Source organism: Nymphaea colorata, chromosome 11 (genome assembly GCF_008831285.2).
Source record: "Nymphaea colorata isolate Beijing-Zhang1983 chromosome 11, ASM883128v2, whole genome shotgun sequence".
NCBI classification, from domain to species: Eukaryota; Viridiplantae; Streptophyta; class Magnoliopsida; order Nymphaeales; family Nymphaeaceae; genus Nymphaea; species Nymphaea colorata.
In genome coordinates, this window is record NC_045148.1 from 19905129 (window position 1) to 19916767 (window position 11639).

General features: G+C 40.8%; 1 protein-coding gene across 1 annotated transcript; it reads left to right on the forward strand.

Moving 5' to 3' along the window:
• Nucleotides 1-7835: 7835 nt before the first annotated feature.
• Nucleotides 7836-10609, forward strand: LOC126409205 (cysteine-rich receptor-like protein kinase 6). The gene is made up of 4 exons (XM_050080372.1): nucleotides 7836-8661; nucleotides 9366-9833; nucleotides 10129-10295; nucleotides 10544-10609. The coding sequence occupies exons 1-4, from the start codon at nucleotides 7836-7838 to the stop codon at nucleotides 10607-10609; spliced, it is 1527 nt and encodes a 508-aa protein (XP_049936329.1).
• The last annotated feature ends 1030 nt before the right edge of the window (nucleotides 10610-11639 follow it).

Consider the following 11639-nt stretch of genomic DNA (forward strand, 5'->3'; position numbering starts at 1 on the left):
AAGGAGTTAAATCCCAGCTGAACGGGGAGTGATAAATTAACATGATACTTATGGCACCCAATTAACGAGGAATGATTATATGCTTAGCCATTTATTTAATTACACATTTGTGGAGGCACGTGTGGGTTTTTATACACATTTGTCGGGCCAATCGGCCCCGCTACTTCATGTCGACCTGGCCAAATTTTGTTGGGCCAAGCCAAGCCCGACCAATTTGGGCAAGTGGGTCACTCTTTTAATATGGATCCAGCCTGCTAGGGGCCGGAAACCAATCGAGTCTATCCAGTACTCAGCCCGATGCCTACCCTTAGCTTTGGGTATGTTTTTAGCATGCATGTTGTCCAATGAAAAACTAGGTGCTAATTAGAAGATTGGAAGATTGGGAGATGGTGTTAAAGTTGGCCATGCATCCTTAACTGCTATATTTATGTATCTAGGCTAGTACCCTGCATGCATTAGAGGAGCTACCATGGGGCTGGTTTAGACAACTGTCCACCCGGCCTGTGTAAACCTTTGTATTTGTAGAATTTTTATTTTATCATGTGTTGGAATCATGCATAGTCATATGGAGTACAAATACTAGACCCAGGTCAATGCATTGTAATTGTACATGCACTTAATTCATTGCAATAATAAGATGGACCAATGGCCTTCAGTTAAAACTTTTTGAAATTTTTTTACTTTGTACATGCACCCAATTCATTGCAATAATGAGATGGACCAGTGGTCTTCAGCTAAAACTTTCTAAAAATTTTTTACCTTTGCGACTATCCGCATGGCTAAAATTTATAAGTGCTCCAACATGCATCGATTCTCATGATTGTGGAAATGATTAACATTTAGAGATTTTGATTTCGTTTGACCCATTACAAATTCTACTTCCATGGCCATGTGTAAATGGTCCATGCCTAATATTTGGATTTGTTGGCTAAAATTCCTGTTTTTTTCTTTTGTAGACGCCATGGAGCTTGGCAGACGGCCACCACATTATGTCAACAAAAGTTAGGCTATTATTGGATTTTCTACCTTGATAATATTAAACTGGGGTTTTTGTAAACGATTTTTTTTTGTTAGTTTCTTTGTATCATTATTTCATTCAATAATGCCAATACGCTGACTCATTATGAGATTAAAGATCATAAAATTTATATATAACGGAAGAAATTTGACTTTCTTATACTCGAAGAAAAAAGAAAGGAGAAATATTCCTGCACCATGGAGGTTGAAGCTTGTCTCCTCGGGCAGATCTTTCCTAGAAACATAGCTGCTACAAATATATAACGATTATTAAGATGAATGTACACAGTACACGACGTCCCTCACCTAGTTCTCGGTAAAAACAAATTCTTCAGTGAACTGCGAAATTGAGATAATGGTTACCGGATATGCATCTCTCACCATCTGCGCAACGGGCTCCGGTGAATTGTCCGTACACAGCCGCTACCCTGCCGTCCCCACATGGATTTAATCACACCCAGATAAAAATGCCAATTTCAATAGGTATCAGTACAACAGAACTGCCTCCGTTCTGACTCCAATATTGGTTGCAAACAAAGTAGGAAAAATTAAGGATCTTAATCTCATCTTTTCAGAGAACAGATAGTATTGTGGAAGTGAATATAATTCATTGTTTTGTGTTAAAATCAGTCCGTAAGTAAAACCAACAAAACAGAGACAGAGCTCAGCAATTTCAGGGAACTCGTGGGGGAAAAGGGCTCAAGTCGAATACCAGACATTTCGTTAAAGTGGAGATCTGTTGAATGCATTAAGTAATCTGTATGTGGCATTACGTTAATCAATCAGTCCAATGAGTACAAAAAATGCATTGCATCCCAAGAATCAAATTTCTGAGATCTAATTCTAAGAAAGCTTAACCATAGATCCACATCATTTGGAAGCTTGAAGTGTGAACTATTTTCTACTCTCAATCTGAAATTCAGAGGCAAAGTTTTCAAGTTATACAATCGTTACTTCACATTGTTATAGTCGTATTCCTCAAAAGAATGCTTCAACAATAATAAAAGAGGCCAAACCAACACAAAACTGTTGAAAAACGGAATCACAGGGCTGCGAGCATAAGATCGAGTTTCCAACACCACTATTGCAGCAATATACCTCAAGATATATGATAAACAATGCAGAAAATAAGATACACCAATTTACGTGAAAAAACCCCCAATAATGAGATAAAAAACCACGAGCAAGAGAGACTTTCTATATATCAAGAAAGGGAACCAAATACACCAGCAATATCCCTACTGTTTTAAGAAAAACAGTGAACTCAAGAGAACAATAACACTCTCTTATACGAATGAAAGAAAGAGTCCCAAAAATTCAAGAAAGAAATCACCCAATGAAGACTCCCTTCATTTTATCTTTCTTCTTTGTCTTTTCTCTCTCTTATTGGCGTGCCGATCAACCCACACGCGCTGCGATTTCTCCTTCTTCTCTTCCTTGCCTTCCTCTTCTTCTTCTCTCATCTTCTCTTGCTGTAAGCAGCCACAAGAGGAAAGCCCTCTTTTCTTTTCCCCAAAAGAAAAACACAATAGAGAGAGAGGGATGTAAGAGGGAGGGGCACCATCGGGTGTCCTCCCTTTTCCTCCGCCCATCACTTAAGTGACGGGTCGGATCGGGTCGGGTTCCTTGAGGCTGGACCCAACCCAACAAACTCTCCCTCCAACCTTAAGAGAAAGAACATACCTGCAAAATGAACAAAATTAATACACTGCCTCAAAGACAGTCATCCTAACTAAGTCTCTACACATGTCATACTTCTCTTTAGGTAGAGACTTCGTCATCATATCTATATGATTCTTCTCTGTATGTATCTTCTCTAACTGAATCAGTTTTTGCTCAAGCACATCATGAATCCAATGATATCTGACATCAATGTGTTTGGTCCTTAAGTGAAACGCTGAATTCTTTGCCAAGTGTATAGCGCTTTGACTATCACAATGCAATTCTGACTAAGGCCTATATCATGAAAAAAACTCTTCATCCACAGCAACTCTTTACAAGCTTCAGTTGCTGCAATATATTCTGCCTCTGTAGTGAAAAGAGCAACACACTTCTGTAACCTGGACTGCCATGATACAGCTTCCCTGCAAAAGTAAAGACATAACTAGAAAGAGACTTTTTAGAGTTCAAGTCACATGCCATGTCTGCATCAACAAATCCTTATATCTCTAGATTAGATTCACCAAAACATAAACAGTAATTGGAAGTATGTTTAAGATACCTTAGGATCCACTTCACTGCTGTCCAATGCTCCTTGGATTTGACAAGAACTTGTTGACTACACCAACTGCATAAGCCAAGTCTGGGCGTGTGCAAACCATAGCATACATAAGACTCCCTACTGCGGAGGCATAGGGTATATTCTCCATTATTTCTTTCTTATCTGCTGAGGATGGACATTGCTCATTTTCGAATTTAAAATGTGCTGCTAAAGGTATACTTACTGTTTTGGCATCTTTCATGTTGAACTTTCTAAGCACTTTCTCAATGTATTTCTTTTGTGATAACCACAACTTCTTGGTCTTCCTATCACGAACAATCCTCATGCCTAACAATTGTTGTGCTGACCCCCAAGTCTTTCATATCAAAGAACTTGCACATGTCCTTCTTCAATTGACTAATCAATTGACAGTCCTGTCCAACAATAAGCATGTCATCTACATATAACAACAAGATAATGAAGTTACTTGATGAGAACTCTCTGATGTAGACACAATGATCTACAGCTAACCTGTGATACCTTTGATTTATCATAAATGCATCAAATTTCTTGTACCACTGTCTAGGTGCTTGTTTAAGTTCATACAAGTTCTTCTTTAACTTACAAACCATGTGCTTCTTCCTGGCAACCACAAAACCTTCTGGTTGTGTCATGTAGATTTCTTCCTCTAGATCTCCAAGAAGAAAAGCAGTTTTTACATCTAACTGTTCTAACTCCAAGTCTAAACATGCCACCAAACCATGTATTATCCTGATAGATGACATTTTAACAACAGGAGAAAAACTTTCATCAAAATCAATGTCTCTTTCCTGCTTGAAACCTTTCACCACTAATTGAGCTTTGTATCTCAACTTGCCTTGACCTTCATTTTTAAGCTTGTAGACTCACTTGTTCTGCAACACTTTCTTATCTTTTGGTAGTTCTACCAAATCAAAAGTGTGATTCTTATACAAAGAATTCATCTCTTCCTACATAGCTTTAATCCATTTATCTTTATGCACACCATTTAGCACCTCTGAATAGAATTCTGGCTCTCCACTATCTGTAAACATAATATATTCATCAGTAGAATATATAGTAGATGGTATACGTGTTCTTTTACCTCTTCCCAATTGCTCCTCAATTGGCTCTAAATGTGAAGGAACCTCCCCCTCCAACTCATGCTTATGATCAGTTTGAGTCTCCATAAGGCTGTCATCTGTATACTGCTCATCTGTCTCTCTTTCCTTTTCATCTACATATTCATCAATCTCACCATGCTCAGATGAAAGTTCTTCAGGTTATGCATAGGTTGGCTCATGAACACCACTAGCATTCACACCTGATTGTTTGTCACCCATGACATCTTCAATCGTCTGATCCTCTCTGGAGACAACATCACGACTCCTGTAGATTTTGTCATTCTTTGGATCCCATAACCTATAATCAAATTCATCATCTGCATAACCCAAAAATATTAAAGGAATAGCTTTATCATCTAGTTTGGTTCTATGTTCTTTTGGTACATGCATAAAAGCTTTACAACCAAAAACTCTGAGGTGATCATACTTAACATTTTCATCTGACCAAACTCTCTATGTAATATCTCCATCTAGAGGCACTGAAGGAGACATGTTTATTAAATAAACTGCAGTACGCATTGCCTCTGCCCAAAAATACTTAGGCAACTTAGAGCTAGATAGCAAACTTCTAACTCTCTCAATTATAGTTCTATTCATCCTTTCTGCAACTCCATTATGTTGTGGAGTATAAGGAAATGTCTTTTCATGTCTAATATCATGCTTTAGACAATAATCTCGTAAAGAATATGCTATGTACTCACCACCATTATCTGTATACAGTCTCTTCATCTTCTTACCAGTATCGCGCTCAACTGCTGCATGATAAGTCATGAAGATACTACTTACTTCACTTTTGGTTTTCATTGTAAAGACTCACACCTTCCTAGATGCATCATCAATAAATGTGACAAAATAGGATGCTCCACCTTTAGATGTCACATTTATAGGTCCACATACATCTGAATATACTCAATCTAAAACATCTTTAGTTTTTAAAGAGCGCTTTTTCTGAAAGAAAATTCGATGCAACTTACCAACCAAACAATGATCACATGGAGGTATTTGTGCATCATCTGCTTTTGGTAACAAATTCTTCTTGGTGAGCAAGACAATTCCTCTTTGACTCATGTGACCTAACCTCTTATGCTACAAATCTGACGAAGTACCACCAGTAACTGAATTGACATCCACACTACTGATTCGAGGCTTCATCTCATACAAAGACCCAAATCTGTCACCTCTAGCCAACACTAGTGCCCCCTTGGTAAGTTTCCAACCTGTCTGACTAAACGAAGTACAATATCCATTTTCACTTAGTCTTCCTGCAGAAATCAAATTCATTCTCAGGTCTGAAACATGTCTCACATCTCTCAAAGTCAACTTGTATCATGTGTTCGTCTGAATGCAAACATCTCATATCCCAACAATCATCGAAGTATCACTGTTTCCCATGTGAACTACTCCAAAATCACCTGTTTTGTAGGATAAGAACACCTCTCTACATGGTGTGGCATGATATGATGCCCCAGTATCTAAAATCCATGTAAAATCCTCATTCTGAACTGTAAGACAATAATTTTTTTTAGATAAAAATAACACTACCTCATCATCTGAAGCAAATGCAGTATACTTTTTTGGCTTCACATTCTCTTTACTCTTCTTTTTCTGCTCCTTTTCTTCTTTCCATTTCCTGCAATCAATTTTCTTGTGCCCTGGCATACCACAGTGAAAGCTTTTACCTGTCATCTTGAGTCTTGATTTAGACCTAGAGTTTGAGCTGTCATGCCATTTGTTACGGTTCTTCTATCTGCCCATGTCTCCCATCACTAGCACTTGTGAACTAGTGGCACCAAGCGACTTTCTCCTTGTTTCTTCATTTAGAATGCTGCTGGTTACATGCTTTATCGTAAGCACACCATCTGGAGCGGAGTTGCTCAAAGGAACAACTAAAGTCTCCCAACTGTCGGGAAGACAACTGAGCAATAAGAGTGCCTGTAACTCATCATCTAATATCATTTTCATGGCTGACAACTGATTGATTATGCTATGTACTTCATTCAAATGCTCTGACACTGGTTTTCCCTCTTTAAGTTTCAAATTTACTAATTGCCTAATCAAGAAAGTCTTGTTCCCAACTGTTTTCCTCTCGTAAAGATCATGCAACTTCTGCCATAACGACTTCGCGCTCATCTCTGTGGATGCCAAATGAAAAACACAATCATCTAACCATTGTCTAATGGTGCCAATGGTTTTCCTGTCCAATAACTTTCATTTTTCATCTCTCATCTTCGTTGGCTTCTGGTTCTCAATGGATGCATACAAGTCTTTACAATACAACAAATCTTTCATTTTGGCTTTTCATATAGTCCAATTATTCCTATTTAGAGAGACCATTTTAGTGGGGGTCTATTCCATCCTTCAATAAGAATGCACACAACCAACCTGGCGCTAACCTGGCGCTGATACCACTTTGTTATAGTCGTATTCCCCAAAAGAATGCTTCAACAACAATAAAAGAGGCCAAACCAACACAAAACTATTGAAAAACGGAATCACAGGGCTGCGAGCATAAGATCGAGTTTTCAACACCACTATTGCAGCAATATACGTCAATATATATGCTAAACAATGTAGAAAATAAGAGACACCAATTTACGTGGAAAAACCCCTAATAATGGGGTAAAAAATCACAGGCAAGAGAGACTTTCTATATATCAAGAAAGGGAACCAAATACACCAACAATATCCCTACTGTTTTAAGAAAAACTGTGAACTCAAGAGAACAATAACACTCTCTTATACGAATGAAAGAAAGAGTCCCAAAGATTCAAGAAAGAAATCACCCAATGAAGACTCCCTTCATTTTCTCTTTCTTCTTTGTCTTTCCTCTCTCTTCTTGGAGTGTCGATCAACCCACGCGCGCTGCGATTTCTCCTTCTTCTCTTCAGTGCCTTCCTCTTCTCTTGCTGTGAGCAGCCACAAGAGGGAAGCCCTCTTTTTTCCCCAAAAGAAAAACACAATGGAGAGAGGGATGTAAGAGGGAGGGGCACCATCGGGTGCCCTCCCTTTTCCTCTGCCCGTCACTTAGGTGACGGGTTGGATCGGGTCCCTTGAGGCTGGACCCAACCCAACACACATATCTAAGGGTTAAACTTTCGAATGGGTGACTAAAAGATGTATTTTTGAAACGCAAACGACAGAAATGGCAACTCGGTGGCACAGTCTATATGGAGGAGGCCGCCATGAGTCCCCACAAGATCACTGTTCTTGATTCTCCATCGTTGTACGATGTCATGGACAACAAGATTTAAGGCAGGAATGTGGACGAAGGAGAGAAACCACCCAGTTGATCAAGGCTTCGTCCGCAGTAGTTCATCCCTCCTCCTCTTTCTTTCCTTCTGCTTCCAGTCACACACGAATTTTAATATTTTATCATCGTTCACATCATGGTCGGTGGAAAAGTTGCAGCAATGGGCTGAACAGAATATTGCTTCATCTTCCTCATTGTCCTCCTCCTTCCGCTGGCGCTCATTGACATGGCTGAGACTCCGACCATTTGGTACTGCACCAGCGACTCCAACTACACGGCAAACAGCACCTTCGATCACAACCTGCGCCGCGCGTTGGCGTCCCTGGTAGCCAACGTTTCCTTCACCAGCTTCTACAATACCACCGAAGGCAGAAAACCTGACCAAGCCATTGCCGCGGTTCAGTGTCGAGGCGACCTCGACGGCGAACCTTGTCAGGCCTGTGTATCTGAGTTTACTACACAGCAGCACTGCCCCAACAACAGAGCAGCTCTCTTTGCCTTCCAGGGCTGCATCACGTACTACCGCGATACCAACTTTACCATTCCTCAATCATTCATGAATTTTTCTCTCCCGGGCCCTGGAGCCATCCCCAACCCCCAAAGATTCAGGCCCATACTCATTTTCTTTTTCAACAATCTCATCCTTTCCGCCACCACCAATCCTTCGGGACGCTTCTTCTGGGGCGATAAATTCCATTACACTAAAGATGTGATTGTCTACTGCACAGCGCAGTGCGTACAATACTTGGAACGGAAGGACTGTAAATCTTGCTTAGACATCGCCTTCATCCAAATGCTCAAAAATGTTGCATACAGACAAGGGGGTGCAGTTTTCTATAGAATGATGTGCTCTGTAAGATATGAGACCTACCCATTTTTCACTCCCTCATCTCACAATATTGCACCAAGCAGCGCCAATTTCATTACATCTAACTACTCCCCACCAGCATTGAGCGGTATAGTAGGCACCCCCATCCACAAGAACCCCAAGGTTCTGCTTTCTTATTTGACAAACAAGGCACCTATCTCTGGCTTCTACAATGATGCCGTCGGTTTGGGCTCCAGCCGAGTCTATGGCCAAGTCTTGTGCAAAGGGGACATCCTGTTGGGTCGGGTCCAGCCTCAAGAGAGGACCCGGCCCGGCCCGTCACTTAAGTGATGGGGAGATAAAAGGGAGGGCACCCGATGGTGCCCCCTAATTCCTTTCTCACGTCTCTCTCTCTTTAGGGTTTCTTTTTGGGGGAAAGAAAGGGGGAGCTCTTCTTGTGGCTCCACAGCAAGAGGAGAGAAGGAGAAGAGGAAGGCGAAGAAGAGAAGGTTGCGAGCACTTAGCTAAAGCAAGATTCGATTCCAAGGAGGAAGTCAAACGCATCTCCTCTCAATCCATGATTTCTACATTCCATCGGTGATATTTCCCTTGTTTTCTCATATAATTTTGATGAGATATTATTATTTAAGGGTTGGCTTTGCATAGCCCCTCGTTAGATAACTTATATCATTGATTATAGTAGATTGAGTTTGGGTCGTAGTACCCCGTGGTTTTTACCCTCATTGTTTTTGAGGAGTTTTCCACGTAAAAATCTTCTTGTGCAGTTTGTGATTGTGATTACTTTGCTTGGATTGCTTGGTCGTTGATTCGTTGCTCATTACATGATCGATTTGGGATATATTTTGTTGTTAAATCAATTTTAGTAGATTGTGTCCTATCTGCTTTTATCCAAACACATCCCTGTGGATGTTTGCTGGAACTGCACAGACCAGGCAGCTACCAAAATCCAGGATCTGTGCCCCAATAGTAAAAGGGCAATCATATGGCTCGACCGCTGCCACGTGAAGCTCGATGGCATGATAGACGTTTATGACAGGGCATGCCAACCAGCAGGGAAGGACGTGTCAAGCCCCGCAAGCTTCAATCAGAATTTGAGAATCCTCATATCCAACCTGACATCGCTGGCGACGCAGAGCTCTCCCAATCGCCTCTTTGCTACAGGAGTTTCTGTGCTTGCAGAATCACAGAGGATCTACGCTCTGGTGCAGTGCGTGAGAGATATACCTGTGGAAGGATGTCGGTGGTGCTTGCAGAATGCCAGCTTTGATATTGAGGGATGTTCTCATGGAGAGCAAGGCAGTCGCATCCTCAGGGGAAGCTGCAACTTGGCTTTCGGATCGCAGCAATTCTTTTTAGGCGATCCTACACTGGTATCACTTGTGCAATCCAATCATGGTGAGCCCTCACTCTTGTCACCGAAATTGGCCATCTGACAATTTGCAAACAAGCACAACTCGTATAGAAGGCTCATTTGTGCTCACATTATGCAGGGCATAAGCGCTGGTGGATGTTTGCTGCGGTGTGCATCGTTGGTGGAGTGATCTTAGCAGCATCTTTGGCGCTGTGATTAGTTCGGAGAAAGCAGCGACATTTAAGTAAAGTTTATATGCCTTTAAAGATATTGTCGGTCCTATCTTTCATTGTAAGTCTCATAATTTCCTTGATTTCTCATCATTTCATGGCATTTTAGAGAAGCTAAAATACAAAGAAGCCTCTTCGGTTGATGTTGGGAGCATAAAAGAGGACGAGGCAGACTACCATTTACCACAAATCAGCCTAAGGACAATACAAAATGCTACAGAATACTTTTCAGAAGAAAATAAGCTTGGAGAAGGTGGATATGGACCTGTTTATAAGGTAACTGAATTAATCACATTTCATTTTTCCCTGTTATTATTCATTAGTGAAGAGAGCAAATTGCCGGATTGAAGCGATCCATGTAAAATGTAAAAGAAGCAGTGCATTTCTGAATTTCCTGACATGGGCCACAGTTTTTTATAGCCAGCGAACAAGGATTTTGGCCCGAACTAGAATTTCCCTACAATAAGTTGCATACTTTGGTTAGAAGTACAAATAGATAACAAGTGGCGATGTTCTTCTATCAGGGAAAGCTTTCCAGTGGACAAGAAGTAGCTGTTAAAGGCTGTCTGGGAACTCTGGGCAAGGTTTAAAGGAGTTCAGGAATGAAGTTGAATTGATAGCCAAACTTCAACATAGAAACCTAGTTAGGCTGATCGGTTGCTGCTTGGAAAAGGGTGAGAAGCTTCTCATATATGAATATATGCCCAATAAAAGCCTCGATGCCCTGCTGAAAGGTAGCTTCTTGACTTCTTTCCACATGTACATATTTCAATACACATCTAGAGCTCATCTATAAGGCACCAGTTGCCTTTGATAATCTAGAAGAACGGGTTAAAGGTGTGGGGAAAGCAAGAAAGAGAGGGAGGAAGAGAGAATGTTAGAGAGAGAGAGAAAGGTTAAATTAAACCATGTGCAGATGCAGAAGATCGCATATTGTTGGACAGGGGAAAGAGGTTCAATATCATCATGGGAATTGCAAGGGGAATCCTTTATCTTCACCAAGATTCTCGACTCAACATCATTCACCGGGATCTCAAGGCTGGCAATGTGCTGCTAGATGAGCAACTGAATCCTAAAATTTCTGACTTTGGATTGGCAAGGATTTTCAGTGGAGTTCACGGGCAAGCAACTACCAGTGTTGTTGTTGGCACATAGTAAGTTCAAGACTACTAACGCCCATGATCTCTTTCCTTTTTCTTTATTTATGGAAAACATTAATAGGGGGAAGAATTATAAACGGCAGATTTAATTGAGGGTTACGTAAAATGAAAACTGACAATTAAATCATAGCGGAAGCAGTTTTGGAAAGAAAAGAAGGGGAAAGAAACAACTGACGGGGTGATTGATTTCCTTGTGAGAGATTGAAAATTTGTCATCTCTTATTGCTGCAGCCCTCAACGGGAGACTCCAACGACAAGAGAAAGAAAGAAAGGAAGAGAGAGAGAGAGAGGGGCGTCCTCATCTTTGCCCTCTTTCTAGTTGAAGATTGAAGTGGTTGGCTGCTAGAAACGGACGAGAAGCAAAAGGGGAAGTCATTTCGGAATCAAAAAAAGGTATGGGAATGTTCAACTATGAATACAGCATGAAGCCGTGTATTTCTGATTTCTTATAGAAGCTATA

Bases quoted from the DNA above. Each gene is read 5' to 3' on its own strand.
- LOC126409205 (XM_050080372.1), top strand. From the start codon at position 7,836: ATGGCTGAGACTCCGACCATTTGGTACTGCACCAGCGACTCCAACTAC. The intron at 8,662-9,365 runs GTTTGGGCTCCA...GGAACTGCACAG, and splicing joins CTTCTACAATGATGCCGTCG to ACCAGGCAGCTACCAAAATC. The intron at 9,834-10,128 runs GTGAGCCCTCAC...ATGGCATTTTAG, and splicing joins ACTTGTGCAATCCAATCATG to AGAAGCTAAAATACAAAGAA.